At 42.3% G+C, this 21,400-nt stretch overlaps 1 protein-coding gene across 1 annotated transcript in view; it reads left to right on the top strand.

Moving 5' to 3' along the window:
* LOC119434029 (twitchin-like) overlaps positions 1-21,400 on the top strand; it is a 225,374-nt gene that overhangs the window by 149,244 nt on the left and 54,730 nt on the right. Inside the window, 21 exon segments of the mRNA XM_049659376.1 lie at positions 2,051-2,350; positions 3,387-3,689; positions 4,705-4,986; positions 5,506-5,805; positions 8,191-8,493; positions 9,410-9,480; positions 9,482-9,692; positions 10,462-10,631; positions 10,633-10,762; positions 11,421-11,723; positions 12,463-12,744; positions 13,050-13,226; positions 14,077-14,199; positions 14,939-15,238; positions 15,982-16,263; positions 16,617-16,807; positions 17,554-17,668; positions 18,387-18,522; positions 18,770-18,936; positions 19,690-19,971; positions 20,602-20,898. Of these exon segments, the coding sequence (XP_049515333.1) occupies positions 2,051-2,350; positions 3,387-3,689; positions 4,705-4,986; positions 5,506-5,805; positions 8,191-8,493; positions 9,410-9,480; positions 9,482-9,692; positions 10,462-10,631; positions 10,633-10,762; positions 11,421-11,723; positions 12,463-12,744; positions 13,050-13,226; positions 14,077-14,199; positions 14,939-15,238; positions 15,982-16,263; positions 16,617-16,807; positions 17,554-17,668; positions 18,387-18,522; positions 18,770-18,936; positions 19,690-19,971; positions 20,602-20,898 (4,725 nt within the window).

Here is a 21,400-nt window from a genome sequence, read left to right as displayed (position 1 = left end):
ATCGGATATAGCAAAGTAATTCTAAAATGTCTCTCGCCAATATCAGCATGTAACAAATACATGCTCGTAATGAATATTGGATATAACAGAGGTGTTTTCATGTGAAAAGTGGCTTCATTATAACCAAGTTCAACTAACTCATGCTAAAACTGGTGACATGCAATACATGCTGCTGTACAAAATAGCCACTGAGCTATTTTAGCCAACCTGATGTTTTTTTACATGATTTAGTTAGCAAATAAATCATCCGCATTCAAGAATAGTTACTGTTTTGTAACAGCAGAAATACTTAATGCTAACAGAAGAAGGCAAGGTTATGGAGGATAGTATTATAGCTGAGAGTCGTGTAAAGCATCTGAAGCACCGTTTTGCTGTTGTTTTGAGGCTGTAGTGCTTATTTCTAGCCCAAAAGGCAGGCTTCTTTTCAAGTCTCACACAGTCGTTCCATCACACCTTCCCAAAATGAGCTGCAACAACTTGCAATCATAGCATGTTTAGAGGGAATAAAACACCCAGTCAAAAAAACACAATTGACTCCAAATTGGCTTTTCCAATAGGAATCAACTGGACCCAATTGAAACCTATTGGAAAATCCCTAGTTCCAACCGGTTACGACTGAGTCAAAGTGTAACCAATTGAGTCCAACTGGACTTGGTTCCAACCAAGTGGGAAATCATTACCTCCAATTGGTTACGATTGAGTCAGGGATGCAACCAATTGAGTCCAATTGGACTTGCCAATTTGAACCAGCGAGGTCCACCTTACTTTCCCAACTACTAAGTCTAATTGGACTACCAATAGGAATAAACTAGTCGAACATAACCAAGTGGAAAATCATATTTCCAGTGTATGAACCCATTCAAAGTAACTTGAGTTATAGCTATATATGCATGCAGTACTAAGGTCAATTAAACTTGTTTTTGACAGCTGGAATCCTATTTAGGTTTGCTTTGTGGGATATATATGTGTATTGGTATTGCCCATTGGTGCAATTGGTCATTCCAGCCAATTGGTTTCAAACCAATTGGTACCAATTGGGTACAATTGGTCACTCCAACAAAAACCAATGACATGGGCCTGGACTCACGCTTGTGATAACATTTATGCAATGTGTCCTTTCACCTAGTTCCTCCCATTATCATCCCCCATTGTGACCCTCTTTCTTCCCCTCTTCCCCTTCCCTTACGTAGAGTAGCAGGCCAGATGCTCCATTTTCCGGCCGACCTCTCTACATTTTCCAATCATTAAACTACTTCTTCTTCCAACAAAAACCAATTGGTCACGTTCCAGCTGGTCTAATTGGTCCAATTATATACTAATTTATGATTGAAAATTTTCCCATTGGTACCAATTGGAAATTTCCCAATTGGAGTCAATTGCTTTTTTTTTGACAGGGCAAACAGTGGCATGCATTCAGTGCGCTTAATTGTACTGGGACTAGTAAAACAGGAGAGTGATTCCCTGTAAATAATAAAAAGGACGTTATGCTTGTCCCTCATTGTAAAGTCGTGTCGTGTGCTCTCGTGTGACAGTAAGGCAATCTATAAGACTGATTCAAACCAAGGAGAGACGATCTCTTTCTATGCCACCCTTATCACATCACGTTAGCCTCAGAGAGCAGTCTATCCCGCTTGTTGAGGCCTTAGGGGGAACCTTAAGATGCGGTTTCTTCCTCTTGTTGAAGAAAATTAGTTTAATCTTTCTTTCCTTGTGACCGAGCCACAGGTGGCAAGTAGCGGGGTGAGGGGCCATCACACACACTCTCTACACACCTGCAGGCATCCCACACGATTTCACATTGGCACTGGTTGTTAAAAAAAGCAGGATACATGTGCACCTTTGCATAAGACGTCATTTCACATCTCTCTTTGATGCTTACCACATGGCCTCTTTAGTCACATTTGCATTGCGCAATGTATTGTATGGCAGTGAAAGAGTGGGACAGTCTCTCATAGCAGTAGCTACCAACAGTGTCTAGTAAATCGTGCCTTTTCCCATTGCTGTGAGCACTGTATACACTGACGCTCCATTTGTTTTGTTGCTCATACAGGCAAGCCATCCAAGCCCAAGGGCCCACTGGAGGTGTCAGACATAACAGCCGAAGGCTGCAAGCTCAAATGGGACAAGCCTGAAGACGATGGTGGCGAGCCTGTGCAGCAGTATGTGGTGGAAAAAATGGACACGGACACCGGTCGCTGGGTGCCTGTCATGACCACCAAGGAACCAGAGGCTGAAGTCAAGGGCCTGATTCCAGGCAAGGAGTACAAGTTCCGTGTACGAGCTGTCAATGCAGAGGGTGAATCGGAACCACTCGAAACGGAACAGGGAATTATTGCCAAGAACCCTTACGGTGAGTGGAATGCACCTAAACTTATGTGTTAATGAGAGTGCAAGTTTGTTGTCTGACAGTGTTATCATCAAATCACTCTCCTCTGTAATGCTTTGGCTTAGAGGGTGTACCAAAGAAGTAAAAGCCACTTAAATTTGCCCTCACCTGGTATATGACGTCATAGTTTTGTAGCAGCACCAGTATTCAATTCTCACTACCTGCCATGCTAGCCTCTTGGTTTTATCAAATGATGCCTACTGCTGTGTGAAATTTGCACCATCAATCCTATTGGTGCTTTGAGTAAACAATACTTATTTCTGTGTATGGCAATGCTTTGATTTATGTTTATGAATTTTTTAATTCAATGAAGAAGCCACTTTTTTTTCTCATGGGTGACCATTAATGCTTTTTTATTGATTTAATAAAGCAGTTCACGGTTGTCTTGTAGTTTGTGATATTTAGCCCTAATATGTATTACATTAGCCTTGCACCAACGACCACAGAAATTGATATGCGAAATTTCTATTGCCTCATTTTAGCCGGAACAGTGAGAAAATTTTGACCACTTGCTTTTGAAAAAAACTAGTACACTCAATTTTAAATGAGCACGTCTTTGACTTGCAGCACCAAACGTAGAGCACCTTATTTAGTACCAGAATAAATTACAGCGATCAAATGGTAAATTTACAAACACAAGAATGGTATCCTATCTTCATGATGAAAAATATTGACTTTGAGCACTTCACAGACAACTAATGCCTTTTCGTCTGTGTGCATAAAAATAGGTGTTGATTTGTGAACTGTTAATGGGTACATTTCTATTTTTTTATTTATTTTTTTACTAGTTCACCAGTTCACCAGTTTTATTCCACAAAATGGTATTTCTGGCCATCCCGCTGCTCGTGTGGCCGATGGCAAGCTTCATCAAGCTGCCACATGGCAACTGTTCTTTATTCTTGCCTTCTACATTTTATGAGAATGCAAACAAGCTAGTTTGTATTTGCATTTATTGTAGAAAAATGTTTACACTGGCTACATACACTTCTTCCCCTTGCAGACGAGCCAGGCAAACCGGGCAAGCCAACAGCCAAGGACTGGGACAAGCACCATGTCGACCTCAGCTGGCAGCCTCCCTCGAACGATGGTGGTGCGCCAGTCACAAGCTACATTGTGGAGAAGAAGGACAAGTTCAGCACAAAGTGGCAGAAGGCTGCCGAAATTATCGGCGACAAATGTGAAGCCAGAGTGCCTGACCTCATTGAGGGCATGGAGTACCAGTTTCGGGTCCGGGCTGTGAACAAGGCTGGCCCTGGTGCTCCCAGTGATGCAAGTGATATGGTCATCGCTAAGCCACGCTTCTGTGAGTCAACGTGTCCCACTACAGCTGTAGATGGAGTTGTTGAAACAAATGGTTTAGTCTTTCGTTAAGTGAAAGTGATTAAAGCTCTGTGTCCTACCACATAGAAAAGAACTGATGAAGTTATGTGCATCCTAGCAAAAAACCAAATCGATTCAGGTAATAAAAAAGTATGTCTGGCATATCACAGTTTGGTGTCAGAACAGGGGGATGAAAACATTGCGTTAATAAGTTACTGGCTTCAAATTCACCCTAGACATATGGACCTAAAAGATTAATATTGCAAGTGTTGCACCCTCCCTAAGTGCATGCGCCTTTCGCTTAGGGGCGTCATTTACATTTTGGTGCTGCTGCGTTTTAATTATCCAAAACCTGACACTTGTCACACCATATATAGTAGCAGCACTGTGCATGTGGTGAACATGCATTTGGTGCGCATTTGGAAAATAGCTTGTAATCTTAGCACAAAATATAAAGGAAGTGCAAGAGTTAGCTTTCTCGAGCTAATCTCTGTTGCTCTAGAAAAATGCTTTCTTTGAATTTGCGCACTCGTGACCATTCACTTTTGTTCTACATGAAGGTGTTGTTCATTGTGAGGTCTACCACCAGCAGAAATTGAAATTCAAATGGAAAAATAGTCAACGAGGATACATATTACAAATAAATGCTCGGGGATGCAGTTGACTCCTTTTAAGAACAATAAGGGACATTGTAAATCTATTTGTCAACAATGTGTCACTGTATTATGGGGTTGTCTAAATCATTTTATCAAGAATGTATCAATGTATTTCACATATACAACATGACACTGCTGCTAGGAAGCTTTTTAAGATTAAATTCCAACAACCCACTTCTAAGCCTGTGTAATGCTGATGTCACTCATGCACCAGTAAATGCAGAAACACAGTGATGAATTCTTGTTTATTTTTTGTTTGCATATAGCATGTCAGTGTGGCACCTGCACTTCACTTTGCATGTGATGTGGTTGTTCACATTCTGTGTTTATTTGACTCCACAGTGGCTCCCAAGATTGACCGTTCCACACTCAAGGATGTGACCATCCATGCCGGTCAGGGTGTCAAGTTCGACGTCAAGGTTATTGGCGAGCCGCCACCAAAGACTACTTGGTTCCTGGAGAAGACTGAACTGAAGGACGGAGGCCCATACTCGATTGACAAGGAGCCTTACCGTACAAAGTTCACCATTCACAATGCAGAGCGCAAGGACACTGGGGAGTACAAGCTGGTGGCTGAAAACAACTCTGGAAAGGACGAGGCTACAGTCAAGGTCACAGTCCTAGGTAATTCTGGTCACCCTAGCTACACAAACAATATGCAAATCATGAAGTTGAGGTCACAGTATTGTGTGAATAATAAAGCTGAGGATGTACCTTAAGGTTGTTCATAAGAAAAGCTAGGAGTCTTTTTGTATGGCTTCTCTGGAAGATAAAGCTTGATTTTGAGTAATGAGTCCCTTTGCTAATGAGCTAATAAGTCCATTTGCCTGCAAAGCAAAGGGATTTATTGAAGCGTGTTTCTTTTTACAATGTTTTTATTGCAGAGAAGCCAACTCTGATGGATGGTTTCTCTGCAACCTATGGAGCTGCACACTATTATAGGAGAATAGACTGGTGTTAGGTAGCTTATTGTCACAAGTAAGAAGGAAGACATAGTGAGAGTGAGCAATCACGGACAGTTGTTGTGACAGGTTGCAAGTACCATTTATGGGTTTCAAGTACCAGCAGCTTCTAAAACAAGCACTCAGCACACTGCTCACTCACCCACATAACTGCTAAGCCAAAGTGACCTTTCCTTTGCAGACAAACCCACAGCTCCCGAGGGACCTTTGGAAGTGACAGACGTACATGCCGAGGGCTGCAAGCTTAAGTGGAACCCGCCAAAGGATGACGGTGGGCAGCCACTGGATGGCTATGTGGTGGAGAAAATGGACACAGAGACTGGACGTTGGGTGCCCATTGGTCGGCCCACAAAGCCCGAGATGGAAGTCAACAATTTGGAGCCAGGCAAGGAGTACAAATTCCGGGTGCGTGCTGTCAATCCTGAGGGAGAGTCAGAGCCACTTGAGACGGAGAAGGGCACCATTGCCAAGAACCCCTATGGTAATGTTCATTTGCTGGTTCATTCATTTGTTCAAGTGAAGTTAGTGGAGCTTGAGGGAAAACGTAACACGCTGTAAGAATTCAGGAACAGCAGGACAGATCAAGGCACATTTGCATGCAGAACAATGACATGTGTAGTACAGGATGACTATAGCTGAAAAGCTGTGGTTACACAATATTTTATGAAATGACAGAAATGCAACGTATATAGTAGTACTACATTCTCTGCACTTCCTTCATTTTGATTAGCCCTGCAACATAGTGACTTCAAGTAGATTGATAGGCTGGATTCAGTCTAATATGACAGTAATGTTGCAAATATTTTGGAATGCCATAAGCCTGAATGTGTGAAAATTTATGTTCAAAGGTGACTGGCATTCATCTCAAGACTGCTAGTTTTGTTCTTGGCTTAAAATACCTTAACTTTGGTGAGAATAGTAAACTAATGTGATGGGTTGATTGACGGTGAGAGTGCTTAACTGGAGCATTGTCTTCACATCAGTGATGCAGTGTAATGTGGGCTTGACATTTATTGTCGGCAGTTGGTTGCAGATTGTACAGTGTAACAAAAGCTTAGTTTATGACAGCTTTAAAAACAATTTCTGCAATAGCAGGGCAAAGCATGTTTATAGATATGCTACCATAATTTGATGCTTTGCTTGCAACTTATTCCTCCACTTCAATTATGCTGCCAAAAATTTTCTGTAGCTTAGCAGAGGTAAAGCTAGCATAATCATACTTATTGTGTTCTTATTACCCTTCAGCACTTTATTTACCTCTAGTTGTTGCTATATGCAGAGCTCACGAAATTTGAAAAAGGTCTTGTATCACTTTTGATGGCTGCATCTCAAGATGGAGGCAAAAGACATAGCGCATCATAAACAGGACACAAGAGGAAGAACACAGACAACACACCCGTTTGGCGCTAACTTTCAACAAGTTTTTATTGCGGGTCGAGGTGTGCTGTCAGTTTGCTCGGAGCACGTGTGTTCTATTGCAGGCGAGAGAGGGGTATATGTGTATGCTAGTGATCCCGCAATAAAAACTTGCTGTTGAAAGTTAGCGCCAAACGTGTGTGTTGTCTGTGTTCTTCCTCTTGTGTCCTGTTTCTGATGCGCTACGCCTTTTGCCTCCATCATGTTATACCAACAAGCCCAACATGCAACGTTAGTCAACTGCTTTCAAGGGACAATATTAGTAGCAAAAATGCATGAGCTAATACAGCGGAACCTCGTTGATACGATCTTCGCGGGAACCAGGAAATGACACGTATAATCCAAAAATCGTATCATCCAAAGCAAGCCCCAAAACGTAATAAAACAGGCTTAGTTGATGACAAACTTGCTAGCAAAGCTTCCTGTGGCATTGAGTGATACTGCTTCGCATAACACGCGTGTTATGCGGAGCAGCATCACGACACCACACGAATCGCAGTCAACACACTTTTATCGAGCAACTTTAAAACAGCTCGTCAGTTTTCGCTGAACTTTCTTTTTCTTTTCATTTTTTAAGTCCGTAAACAAGTTCTTTTAAAAGAACAAGTTCCTTGACATTGCTACGGAGGTCACAGCACCACGAGGCCATGAATTCCGAAACAAAGGACCACTGTAGAGCAGCGTGACACAACGAGCGATACGACTGGCGGACAAGGGCAGGCGCTTTGTTCAGCCACGTGACCGCATGAAGATCTCACCTGAAAAGCCAACCAAAATAAGCTGCGAGCGAAAGCTAACGCGAGCAGACGATACTACGAGTGTGAAAATAGCGGTCGGGCAGGTCCTTTCCCGCGCCATGGCCGGTCTGGTGGCGCGCGCTCCCTGAAGATCTGCGAGCGCGCGCCTCCAGACCGGCTGTGCCCGTGCGTACATCACTGAAGGGGGCAGCTTTCATTGGTCTGCTTCGCTCGCGGCTCGTTTGCCGCCGGGGCGCGCACAGCAATTTAAATAGGCTCAGGACCGATCCCTCCCACGGCGTGTAGCGTGCATTTTACCGCTAGTGTCGCCATGCCCTTAACACATTGCTCGTGGGTCGTTGGAATGTAATTTAATCTAGTACACTTGAATATAAAGCTACGAGTTTTGGAAATACCAGTTTGCAGTTGTATCATCCAATTTCAGGCGAAAACGCGATCGTATCAACCGCATGAAAATACATTGCTCCTATGGGGCATTGGCTGGGAAATGAAAAAAAATATATATCATCTCGAAAAACGTATAACGCAGAATCGTATCAATGAGGTTCCACTGTATTTTTTTTGCGTTTTAAGGGGAATATTACTTGATACCATTACTGGGCGTGCTGTATAAAGAAATATCTTGCAAGTGAGGATTTTTTTACGATGTCCTGGTTAAGTATAGCAGTTGATTGTGTTCACTTCACTTACAGATGCCCCTGGTAAACCAACGGGAGCTGAAGTTACTGACTGGGACAAAGATCACATGGACCTCAAGTGGCAGCCACCTATCAAGGATGGCGGTGCTCCCATTGAAAAGTACATTGTAGAAAAGAAGGAGAAGGACAGCCCCGTCTGGACCAAAGCTGCCGTAGTGGACGGCAAATCCTGTGAGGCTCGTGTACCTGACCTCATCCCCGGTGAAACTTACGAGTTCCGTGTTCGAGCTGTAAATGCTGCTGGTCCTGGAGAGCCATCAGAGACCACCAAACCTATGATTGCCAAACCCAGAAAATGTGAGTCACTTTCGTACCATTTGTTGCGTTGCAAATTTTCAGCTATCCAGTCCAGTTATGGAAAATCAGTTCTGCGGAAATCCATGAGGTGTAGAAAGTTTTATGAAAGGGAAAAATTGTCATCTACCCGAAAGCAGTGCAAAGCTACAAAGGAAACCCAGAAAGCAAGTTTCACATGAGGACGAAACATTCGTCCTGGTCCAGGGATTGAACCTGGAGCCAGCACCTTTCCGTGGTGATTGCTCTGCCAGCTGAGCTAACCATTAGGCTGCGCTCTGCAATCTGCTGGTTAGTGTTCTGGTTAGCTCAGTAGTAGAGCAGCCACCTTGGGAAGACGTTGGTCCAGGGTTCAAACCAGGGACTTGGACGAAATTTTTTGTCAACCGCAAAGCTTTCTTTCTAAGAAACCTCTATTATTGAGTGAATAAATTTTGTTTTCCTTCAATTCACCTATCCAGTTATGTACACTTGAACCATTTCAGTGATAGGTGGCATCTGTGTTGAAAACTCAGCAGTAGCACATATATCTACGTGCTGATTTTTGTGCAATTTTAACACGTGATGCGCTTGTGATCTAAGATATAATTAATTATTACATTCTAATCCATTCCTTTGAACTCTTGCCAATCTGAAGAGCACAGCTGTGATTCATGTAGCGGATAAGCTCGATGCTGTGACTTGCCACAATTTTATACCGTTTGCCTGCTACATCACTGCTAGTTTGTGCATAAATGTATGCGGGTCATTTAAATGTCAAAGTGTAGCTGCCATGAAATGTTAATTTGAAATTTGGAAGATACTATAACTGCTTTACTTTTGTTGTCCATCATGTGTTCTTGCTACCTTTAATTATACATATATTAATGCATATATCAGATTCTACTTCATTAACGCCTGGTATTTGTATTTTGTACAGTGGCTCCCAAGATTGACCGCCGCAGCCTGAAGCCTATCACCATCAAAGTTGGACAAGACTTTGAGTTTGACTGTTAAGGTTCAGGGTGAACCACCCCCAAGCATCAGCTGGATGCTTGGAACAAAGCCTGTGGCTGAGCGTCCCACATTGAACATAACAAATGTTCCCTACAACACAAAACTTACCTGCGACCGTGCTGAAAGGAAGGACAATGGTGTCTACAAGATCATTGCCTCCAACCAGTACGGAACAGACGAGGCTGAGGTGGAAGTGAACGTCATTTGTGAGTTACCCTTTTCTGTCAATTTTAGAATCACTGGCACAGTTGCTAGGTACAAAAGTTCTCTCCTTGTTTCTTTGTCCCAATGCATAATGGCAAAAATGCAGTCCTGCACGTCACAGTCTCACTCATCACTGTAGTGTGTTGATTATCACTTACTGCTATGGTACAGCTTCTAGAGATGTTGAATGTGTTGTTTTGGTGGACCATTTTAAATTATATATTTGCATTGAAGCAATCGCATGACCCACTCAGTATACAAAACTTAATATTTCCTCTCCTTTCTGTTGTCGTTATTGAGATGAGAGAGGCTGAGTTGAAAAGATAAAGTATAGAGAGGCCATTTGTACAGACTCCTGTGAGGAGCTCTCATATCATAGCTGTCACAGAACTCCCCATAGTCTGCTCACTTCATATTTCAAGGGCTATCAATTGTCATGCCACCTGTTTGTAAATTATTCAGTCAACATCGCAGCAGAATGGCTGCATGACGTATGTCTGTTGCTCACTAGTACAAAGTACACACGTTTGCTATTGTCCAAAGATTGCTGTTAAGGGTGGGTTTATATTAAAGCAGTTTCACGACACATAAACTAAATGGGCCTTGGTTCTAGAGATAGAGATGAGAGAGAGATAAAGCCGTTGTTAATGAACTGCATGCATTACTGCAGTATATTTTCTGTGAAACATTAAGGCACTGTAAAGTGACCGCTTGCAAAATGCACGTCTGCTTTGAGTTTTCACACCTGACATGAAAAATATCTTTGTGTAGCCAAGCCCTCGAAACCCGAGGGTCCTTTGGAGGTGTCGGATGTTACCAAGAACGGCTGCAAACTGGCCTGGAATAAGCCCAAGGATGATGGTGGTGAGCCTATCACCAAGTACGTGGTGGAGAAACAAGACCCGGATACGGGTGCATGGGTCCCTATTGGTGCAAGCCACTTGCCCTGAGTTCCAAGTCACGGGGCTCACTCCTGGCAAAGACTACAAGTTCCGTGTCAAGGCTGTCAACAAAGAAGGGGAGTCGGAGCCTCTGGAGACTGACATTCCCATCACGGCCAAGGACCCATTTGGTAATAAAGTCTAAGAAGCAACATTCTTAGGCTTCTTAAATCTTATCGCCTGCACTTGACTGCTGGAATTTTCATGTGAAGATGAAGCTGCAGTTACTGTGAATGTACTCTAGCAGTACTTTTCATTTGTAGAAGGCAGGGCATGTTCATTTTAGTAATGTACATGGCAGCATTATGCTTGACATTTGATAAAACAGGATGGCCTGGTAAGCAGAGTGATGTGCAGCCACCATCAGACTTACGCCAAATAATGAAAACACACCTATAGTAACTTAAATTTAATAAACATGGGCCCTATGGAGGAAACATTGAAAGCTTTGGAAGAAAGACACATTAAACTAGCACATTCAAGACACCTCAACCAAACATCACCCTTCGCAGAAGAAGCAAAGAGGTGCTTAAAAGGCATGTTTTGAGTTAAATGTGACAAAAACAATACATGCAAGCAGAATGCTCACCATGGCGCCTCTCACTTAAACCAGCCATAACTGAAAAGGTTCCCAGCAACCCAACATGGACTGTAGAGTGTACGAAACCACATTATCATATTTTGTTCATTGGCAAACTTGCAGTTAGTGCTTAACCTACTTGTATAATGCTACTGCCGTTATGTCTTTGTGAAGTTCAATGCCACTGCATATTTCCTTCACTTGAATAGATGCCCCGTCGGCTCCTGGAAAGCCGGAGGCCACGGACTGGAATAAGGACCACGTGGACCTCAAGTGGACGCCACCAGACAAAGACGGAGGTGCTCCCATCTCACACTATCTGATCGAGAAGAAAGAAAAGGGCAGCCCCCGTTGGGAGAAGGCAGCCGAGGTGCCCGGTGACCAGTGCAAGGGAACCGCTCCTTTCTTGGATGAAGGAAAGGAGTATGAGTTCCGCGTCATTGCCGTCAACAAGGCCGGTCCTGGAGAGCCCAGCGAAGCCTCCAAGCCTGTTGTGGCTAAGCCAAGATTCTGTAAGATCCCTTCTCTCACTATTGATTACTTGCACAATTTATGATAGTAGCTCTTTGTATAAAGACTGTGGTTTAAAGTTAGGAAATGTGTTTTAATTTAAGGCCCATGAAAAAAAAATTTCTAGGGTTCACGAGTCATTGCATGGTCTTGGTAAAGCCTTCATTCCTTGTTGTAGCATGTGCTTTCTGGCTTTCATAATATCTCTAGAACCCACTCTCTCCTTGCTCTCATCATTTCTTTTACCTGTTTACAAGGGTTCTTCTATGCTGTCATGTTGGCAGTTGTCCTTAGATCAACAGATTGTTTCACTGATATTGACAAATATTTATATGACCTGGATGTGATATGACAGTGCTTGTTCATACAGCACAACCACTTCAAGTAGAAGCAAATGATGCTTCGTATATGGCTGACTCAAAGTCATTTCAAATATGGAAGTATTGTAATTTATCAAAGGGTAGCTCTGTGCTACCTCTTGGCAGATATGACAATATTTCTCTTTCATGAGGCTTACTCCACCTCGTGGGCTTCCCCAGAACTGATCTGCCTCCTTAGGTCGAGCTGGCATGCCAATTCATTTGGCAAACTTGTTCTCACTTTGTACTGTCCTCATATTGATCCTTTCGGTTGTGCTTTTTTTTTTAACATCATATTTGTTTTACAAATATCTAAAATAATTATGAGAATTTTTAGCTCTGGACCACTTCACTTAATCCAAGCTCTTCTGCCTCATTTCAGTGGCACCACGCATTGACCGTAGAAACCTCCATGACTTGACCATCAAGGCCGGACAGGCAATCAAGTTTGATGTTAACGTTCAGGGCGAGCCTCCTCCAACCATCGTCTGGTCTCTAGATGATGAGACCATCAAATCCACTTCTCATCGCAACATTGAAACAGAAGACTACAACACCAAGTTGGCCGTGCGGAGAGCTGAACGCGGTGACTCTGGAAAGTACACCATCACTGCCACAAACAGCTCTGGCAAAGATGCAGCCACAGTCACTGTCAATGTTCTGGGTAAGCACTTTAATTGGAGGCTAACACACCATTAGACAAACCTCCAGGGACAAAGCGAATAAGGCTAATCCTTCACTGGCAATTTTTATCGAGTTTAAACAGAATAAGGGTTCACTCAACTAAGTGGGTTGCTTTTTCAAGTCACAATAAAGACGCTTGTTCGTACAAGGCCTTATAAATATAAATTAAAACTGGTTTACTTAAAAACTAAGATCTACCTTATGTAAAAGGAGGAATTTCAGCCACAATTTTTGGCCATTTGAATTGAATGGTCCTGTTAAGAACATGCTGTGCATCCACTGCAGATGTCCCAGGGAATCCTGAAGGTCCTCTGGAGGTCTCTGACGTCCACAAGGAAGGTTGCAAGCTCAAATGGAAACGACCCAAAGACACTGGAGGCATGCCACTTGATGGATACCTTGTGGAAAAAATGGACCCTGAAACTGGTGTCTGGGTTCCTGTTGGCAAGACTAAAGAGCCTGGTAAGTTATGGCAGTGCATCTTGTTTAGAATTTTTCATAACTGCAGGTTCTTATTTTCTTGTCTAGGCACTGTTATAAGACTGCAGTTCTGGCAGGTTTTGCCAAGGATACAAATTAGCACACACAAAAAAAAAACACCACATAGGATCATTCCTACTCTTTTCCTTCTCTTTTTGTGCGTGTTTACACTTGCTGATTTGTCTCTGCTTCATTGCTCTATCTCGTATTTCTGACTTGTGCATGATCTCAGTGGAAATAAGCTGATGTACAGGTGGCCAAAAATAAGATTTGATTGAATATTGTCAGTAGCCAATCATATTGTCTCTGCAATTCATAGACATCTGATAATGAATGGCATGATTCAGGCTGCGTAACAGTTATGGCCACTATGTGTGACCTAGAAAAGTGGTAGCATTTTTTTTTAATTGCCATACCTCTCACTATTGCATTTCTTGTTTAGGCATGTTTAAGCAGACACCCATCGTTTTCATAATTGGCATTATTATGCAGCGATCCCACTTCTATCTGTCATCAGTGGATGTGTGCCTGCAAGGGTTACACTGTTTTCCACTGGTTAGCTTAAGTTAGGGATTGTTCCTACTTAACCATTTCCCATTACTGCTTTTTTTCCTCTTTACTATTTGAGGAATACCGGTAATCTCCCTTATTTTCTTTATTTTTTCTCTGGTATGAGTAAATATTTCTCTTCAAAAGAGAGTCTTGATGTGTTTTCAATTCTGGTGTCAATTGCACGTAGCTTAATAGCTCCATACATCAACATTTGCTTAGCATACAGAGATATCATCCATTTTTGATTGTGTGATCACAGTGGCGCTGTGATTCAATGCAGGAATGGATGTGACTGGCCTGACTCCAGGAAAGGAATACAAGTTCAGGGTCAAGGCCTTAAACAAAGAAGGAGAAAGTGAGCCTCTTGAGATGGATGGAACTATTGTTGCCAAGAATCCATTCGGTAAGTGAGAATGTCTTACCAAACAGGGTGTATAACCAAGTGCAATCACAAAGTCTGTTGTTCAATGCAAAAGCAATGCAAAAGCAATGCAATGCAAAGCCAAATCAAGGATACTGCAAGTTGTATGTTCTTCTCTTAGAGCACATCATGTCACTCATAAGATGCCTGCAATGTTTGAACAAAGTACATCTTTCAAGATTGTGCTCTTCATTGTATGAAAAACTGAAATAATTGTTTTGGGGATCATTTAAATTTCTACTTTTTTTTGCTTCTTTTTCAATTTTTCATGTCTTAGCTTTTAGCTTTAACAAAAGAAAAATGTACCAAAAAGTATGTTTTTCTTTTTTCCCTTACTTTGCATGCCTATGTTTAGGCAGAGAGAGGCTACATTGCTCATAGCTCGATTTCTTTCAAAAGATAGGTATGAAACATTCATCTGCTTAATTATTTTAACATTCTGCATAAAATTTTAAATGGTATATATTAATACTACACTCTTATCAGTTATGTTAACTTTCACCAATGTTTAACACATCTCACCATTGCTTTGTATTTACTGCATTTGCATCACTACTGTGATCGCATGATGAATCCTCAGCGCTCTTGATGTATTGTAGGGATCCATCCTTTATAAAGTATTGCTTCTTGAAGGAATGTGCTTTTATGAGAAGCATGGGCTTGTCTGATTAGTTGTGTGCTCTACGGTGATGTTACGCTTGCATTTGTTCACAATCGCCAGATGAGCCCGGCAAGCCAGGCAACGTTGAAGCCACAGACTGGGACAAGGACCATGTGGACCTCAAGTGGACTCCACCCGAGAATGACGGCGGTGCTCCAGTGGAGAAGTACATAATTGAAAAGAAGGACAAGTGGGGCAACTGGGAGAAGGCAGCCGAAGTGCCTGCTACTCAGACAAAGGCCACGGTGGGAGACCTGGCAGCCAACCAGCCGTACGAGTTCCGCGTGATCGCCGTCAACAAAGCTGGACCGGGCGAGCCCAGTGATGCTACGCTGCCCATCATCACCAAGCCACGCAAGTGTAAGTTCACTTGGGACGAGTTGCCAGACTCTTAAAGATTGCTTTTGCTGTGGAGAAAGAGACAGTGGTGGAAGGAGCTATGCTTTCGAGCAAGGGCCAGATAATGTCACAAACACTCCAGCAGGGTAAGCGCTCATAAAATGCTAGTGTCATCTGGTCTCTTGAAAGTGTAATTGCCGAGTCACTGCAGTTATTATGCCAGCAGACACCATGTGTCAATTCTCCCCCTTCTGCACCTCCTCTGGTGCTTTTCCTTATGTGAAATCATCTAGACATCCATATTCGAACACTTGTGGAGTTTCTCTGGTATGCTTTTGCCTCATGCTTCTCTGCTTAGGTGTGGCAACCTTGAGGCCTTTCTTCCTCTATGAAAGATGGGGAAAACGGCAGGGTACAATACTCCGCTGCGAATTCACAAAATTAGGCTTTTGCAGTCTGCTTAACTTTCGTATTTCGGAGAAACTTTGCAGCCATCTAAATGACAGGTGTCACACTTTTCACGGTTTGCTTTGTTGTGGTGTGACTCAGAATTACAACATGACACAGGCACTAGCCAATTGTGAAGCATCCCTGGTGGTTAATACTGCTAGTTGATAAACAGAGCAGTAAAAGCACTGCTTCAATCGTGAAATGTTAAATGAATTTAACACTTAATAGGCTCCATCAGTTGTATTGTAGTGCACATTATTCCACTCGATTCAGGATTGCTGACAGTCTGATTCTTTCTTTCATTGCTGTTCCAGTGGCGCCCAAAATTGACCGTACAAACTTGGACAAGGTGCGCATTAAGGCTGGGCAGAACTTCAACTTTGACGTGAACGTCATTGGTGAGCCACCGCCGGAGGTCACCTGGACCCTGAAGGGCAAGAAGGTGGTCCCCACGGATCATGTCAAGCTGACCAATGTTCCTTACAACACCAAGCTCAATGTGCGGCATGCGCAGCGTGCTGACAGTGGCACTTACACCATCACAGCTGTCAATGAGCATGGGAAGGACGTTGCTGACGTTGAAGTCATTGTCCTTGGTGAGTCAGTACACCAGCCTCAGAAAACGCATAATCAGTGTAAAGTCTAAGGAAATGCACGGTTAGGCTTTTGTTTTATGCGGTAGATTGCAAAATTACTAGTGCCATTTGAAGCAAGATTACATCAACAAGGGTTATATGGAAGTTCAGTTCAGTATTTGGCATTATACTGGTGATCAGTTGCTACGCTTATGCCATGGGGATTTTTGCCTTTTTTCGTAAATAATATTACCATATTGAAAGCGCTTTCTTTTTTTTACATATTTTTACACTGCGAAAATGTCGATACTCTGCTTCACAGTTTTTACTGAAAACTTGAGGAAATTGCTCACCAATGACCGCATTTTGTGTAGACAAGCCCACACCTCCTGGAGGACCCCTCAAAATTGAAGATGTCCATGCGGAAGGTTGCACACTCAAGTGGAATCCCCCTGTGGATGATGGTGGCGTGCCTGTTGACCATTATGTTGTTGAAAAGCTTGACCCCAACACAGGCCTGTGGGTCCCAGCTGGTGACACCATTGGGCCCGAGACTCAGATGAAGGTTGGTTGCTCGTTTTTCATTTTTAAGGCACCTTTAGACATCAGAATGCAATGTTTCATTCCGGTATTATGGATGGCAAGCCAATGAAAATTTTATGCATAACATAGAAATTGATTTTTAGTGAGACAATATTGAAAAACTCGTTGGTATGGTAGCTTCTAAGGTTCTAAGACATCAATTTATGTATTAATGGAGTTTTAAAAAAAAGAGCAGAGTGATGTAGCCCAAATATGTTGTTTTTGCACTAGTGAATAAGCAATGCGCTGCATTTATTCAATTCAGACTGTGTGCTTTACTAAAGAAGCTTTTTTTTTAACCATTGTTTATTAGATTTTCATCATGATTGTATACTTAACTAATACAAGGCTGAAGAAAGGTAATGAACAGAGGTTTAGTTAGTTTAATTGTTTAGCCACAACAGCACCTAACAGCAGCAATTAGGAAAAGCTGATTGCTAAAAAATGCGCAGAAGTAGATAATTGAGCAGAGATGCTCTGCTAACCTTCTAATTTGCCCCAATCTGTTCATAATTATTTTTGCTGTTGAAATACTGCTTTAAAGAATGGTTGTAATCTCTTAAATTGTGTGCGATTAAGTGCATAATGGTCAGGTATGCTTTTCTTGAAAAGTGCAATGTGTAATTCGATGATCGCAGTACTATAGGAAGTAGCTTTTGCCTGTAGGTAGCATGTCAACGAATACAGAGCTTTTGCTGGCTTCTTATCTTATTGTCACATGCCATGCAGGTAAAGGGATTGCAGCCTGGCAAGACATACAAGTTCAGAGTAAAGGCTGCCAACCGCCAGGGCGAGTCTGAACCCCTTGAAGCTGACAAATCCATCGTTGCCAAGAATCCATTCGGTAATACTGCAATCTTTGTTGTTATGTCTTTATGGCCTTATGTTTGTTATGCCCTTCCAATCATGCCTGTTAATAATAATATTGCAGACAGCTACAAAGCAGTCATTTATCAGAAACATACATTCATAATCTTGCAAACTGACATCACGTGCACACCAGCAGTATCACTTCTCTAACACAATGTGCCACATACTCGTGCAGTTTCAATATGGGGTCAAATCAGTGTGTCTCACATTGTTTGAACATCTGCTCTTCGCTTATGTTGTTTGTCATGGACAGTATTTATTGTTTGCTCTGCACCCTTTTACACTAACATCCTTTTGATCTGCCGTTTCATTCTCACATGGGGTTGCCATTTTTTATGGCTGGCTTTCCTCAACTTTATCTTATCGCACACCCACTCTTTTCTCAGGTTCTTGGTGTTTAAATTTTCCTCTGAGCACCTCTTGTCACCAACCTGAATCATCATTGTTTGCATGCTGTGTTGTTTAGCCTGTTTCCATGTTGCAGTGTTTGCCTAAGTCATTCCATTGTCCTAAAGCAGTTTAGTCTTAAAATGAAATATTATCATGTTACATAACTGGCAAGCAAGGTAATCGTCCGCACATTTCGTTTTGGGTCCTATTTTTCTGGTCATGGCACTCAGAACAATATAGAAAATGTTTCTGAACATTTGTCAGCTATACCTTGGTGCATTCTTTTTTTTTCTACTCTTAAGATGAGCCTGGTAGTCCCGGCAAACCAGAGATTGAAGACTACGACAAGGACTTTGTGAAGCTTAAGTGGACACCACCTGAAAACGATGGAGGATCACCGATCACGGGCTACATTGTTGAGAAGAAGGACAAATACAAGTGAGGCCTATCACATCATCTTATTATATGTGCACTTTTTATGCATTGTACATATTGACATTTTTTGATTGCTGTAAACCACCTGCTGTCTGCACCTAGAAGCAATGAACATCCAGCAAAGAAATTGCATTAGTATGTGTAGTGTATGTGACTGCGTATGTGACGGGAAGCCCATTTATTAGGGTGAAGATTGTAAGGTCAAGCACTGCGATTGAAACCAACAACATCTGATTTATATTTTTCCCAGTCCTGACTGGACACCAGTCATGGAAGTCCCAGCTGATGAGACTAACGCAAAGGTTGGTGATCTCATCGAGGGCACTCCTTACGAATTCCGTGTCAGGGCAGTCAACAAGGGCGGCCCAGGAGTTCCCAGCGAGTCCACTGGCCAGCACGTTGCTCGTCCCAAAAACAGTAAGTTTTGTCTGACTTGAGGAGCAGCACTCTGCATCACATCTACAATTTTTGATTAACAAGTGTCCTCTATAGAATTCTGTCTGATGCATTGTAAACATGGAGCCCATGCGGATTTTAAAATGTTCAATAGCATCTTACTTGGTCCGTGACTGCAATTCCTTGCATTCCAGACACCTTGTATACATACACAGTTTGTGAAAAGTAAACTAGCACCATTTTAGTTTTTATGATGTGCGAGGTGGAAATATTTTGTTGATTTGGGTGTCTTGTTTGTTTCTCTGAATTTGATAAAATGTGGTTCTCTGAAATGCTGTTTGCTCAGTTTAGGAGGCCTTTGAAAAGGAGTAATTTCTCTGTGTGCATTAATTTACTCCTGCATGTGAAAGTGCACACACTTTGTTCCTGGCCTGATATGAAATCTTAAATGTTAGCAGCCCACAATTTCATTTATATGCTTAGGATCACACTGAAGATCATTGCGTCTAGCTCTTCTGCTGCTAAGTGCTAAGCACTGGATTCATTTCCTGGATGCAACAGTGACATTCTGATAAGAACGTAATAGGAAATAACTGATGTGACAAGATGTCAATGAAAAAAAACGCCCAGTAGTCAAAGTTAGTCTAGAGTCCTCCACTGCAGCACCCTTTGTAAATGGGATTAGGATGTAAGAAATGCTCTGTGAACCACTCTTTTGTTGTAGCAACATTACATCCTAACACGTGTGTTGTATCATGTCTTGTGTTTTGACAGTGGCTCCAAGGATTGATCGCACTGCTCTGCACGACATTCGTATAAAGGTTGGCAAGAGCTTTGAGTTTGAAGTGCCCGTCCTTGGCGAGCCTCCACCAAACAAGAAGTGGTCCATGGAGGGCAAGAGCATAGAGGACAACAAACGCTGGACCATCTCGCACGAACCTTACAAGACCAAGCTGGCGGTGCGCAATGCTGAGCGTGGTGACAGCGGCATCCTCATCCTGACTGCAACTAATCCCAATGGCACTGACACTGCTAAAGTCAATGTCACAGTTATGGGTAAGCATTACATTCACTGCGCTAGCTGTCCTGTGTTAACATACCTCCTGGAGTATCATTTATATCTTAAGTGTGTATTGCTACAGATCAAATGATACCTTGCTATTCTTTCACCTGCTTGTCATTTATCTTTAGTATGATGCTTGCATAATTTACTCTTCAGCTCGCGTGCAATTGTTCAAAGCAAGAATGTTTAACTTCGACATATACTTGAACATGTAATTTAACCTGAAGCAAATTTGGAGGTATAGTACTTGATTATTTTGCTCTGTATGGTTGGGTTGTTAGTTTCTTTTTCCAGTTATCGAATCATGCAAATTTTATAGCTAGAAGCTATCTCAAAAAATTACATGCTTTTTGTAGAATGTGAAAAGGAGACAGAATAGAGAACTCGGTCAAGGTGTACAAAGGCAGCGTAATGGCTGGTAGTCATAATATATTTTGATTTGTCATACTTAATTTGCATTTTTTTTCTCATGCATTGTTGAGGCTTCGAATGTGCAATGTTTTTTACTTGTGAATGCATTTACCAGTTTTTGTTAGTTTTAAATGCACTATCAAATAATGTGTGCTTGTATGGCACCCACAAGCCACTTTGACTGTTTTGATCTTGAAATCTTTCTTCTGCAGACGTACCACAGGCACCACAGATGATCAAAATTGACAACATCACCAAGGACAACTGTGAGGTGTCATGGAAGCCACCAAAGGATGACGGTGGTTGCGACATTTTGCACTATGTGGTCGAGAAGAAGGACCTGGACTCTGGTATCTGGACACCTGTTGCCGAAACTATGGGCACCACAGTGAAGGCTGAACGCTTGGCCAACCAGCACCAGTATCACTTCCGAGTGAAGGCAGTGAACAAGGAGGGCGACTCTCCGTACGCAACCACTAAGGATGCCATCACTGCTAAGAATCCATTCGGTGAGCAAAGAAAAGCTGCAGTACGCTGATTAAAGAAGTAATGCTGGTCTGAAATTTCACAGCTATCTTCAATAGAACCTGGCAAGCAAAATATTGAGCGCTGTGCTAGCAGTAGAGAGCTTGCATGGCATAGGTATACTTTATGCAGGCTACACTGTAGCTGTAGCCACAAATGCTTGTGTTGCGCAGCGTTGCCACTGCTATGGTAAAACACCAAGAATGTCAAATGTCAAAAGCCATGTCAAGTGCTGAGGATCGCATGCTGCTGGCTTCAAGATAAATGTAAGATTGATTTCTAGAGAAAGTAACCTGATATCTGCAACATGCTGATAAGATTAAACAATGTAACGCGATAGGAAACAAGATGCAATATCAGTTACACATGCAGCGATTCACGTTTTACAAAGTAGTTTGTACACTTGCAAAAAATTAGCACTTATTTTTAAGCTCTCTCTTGCTTGTTCTAGAAAACTCACCTAATAAAGCACTATCGAAGAAAAAC

The sequence above is a fragment of the Dermacentor silvarum genome, chromosome 11 (assembly GCF_013339745.2).
Source record: "Dermacentor silvarum isolate Dsil-2018 chromosome 11, BIME_Dsil_1.4, whole genome shotgun sequence".
In the NCBI taxonomy this organism is placed as follows: Eukaryota; Metazoa; Arthropoda; class Arachnida; order Ixodida; family Ixodidae; genus Dermacentor; species Dermacentor silvarum.
This window is presented reverse-complemented; position numbering and strand designations above follow the sequence as displayed.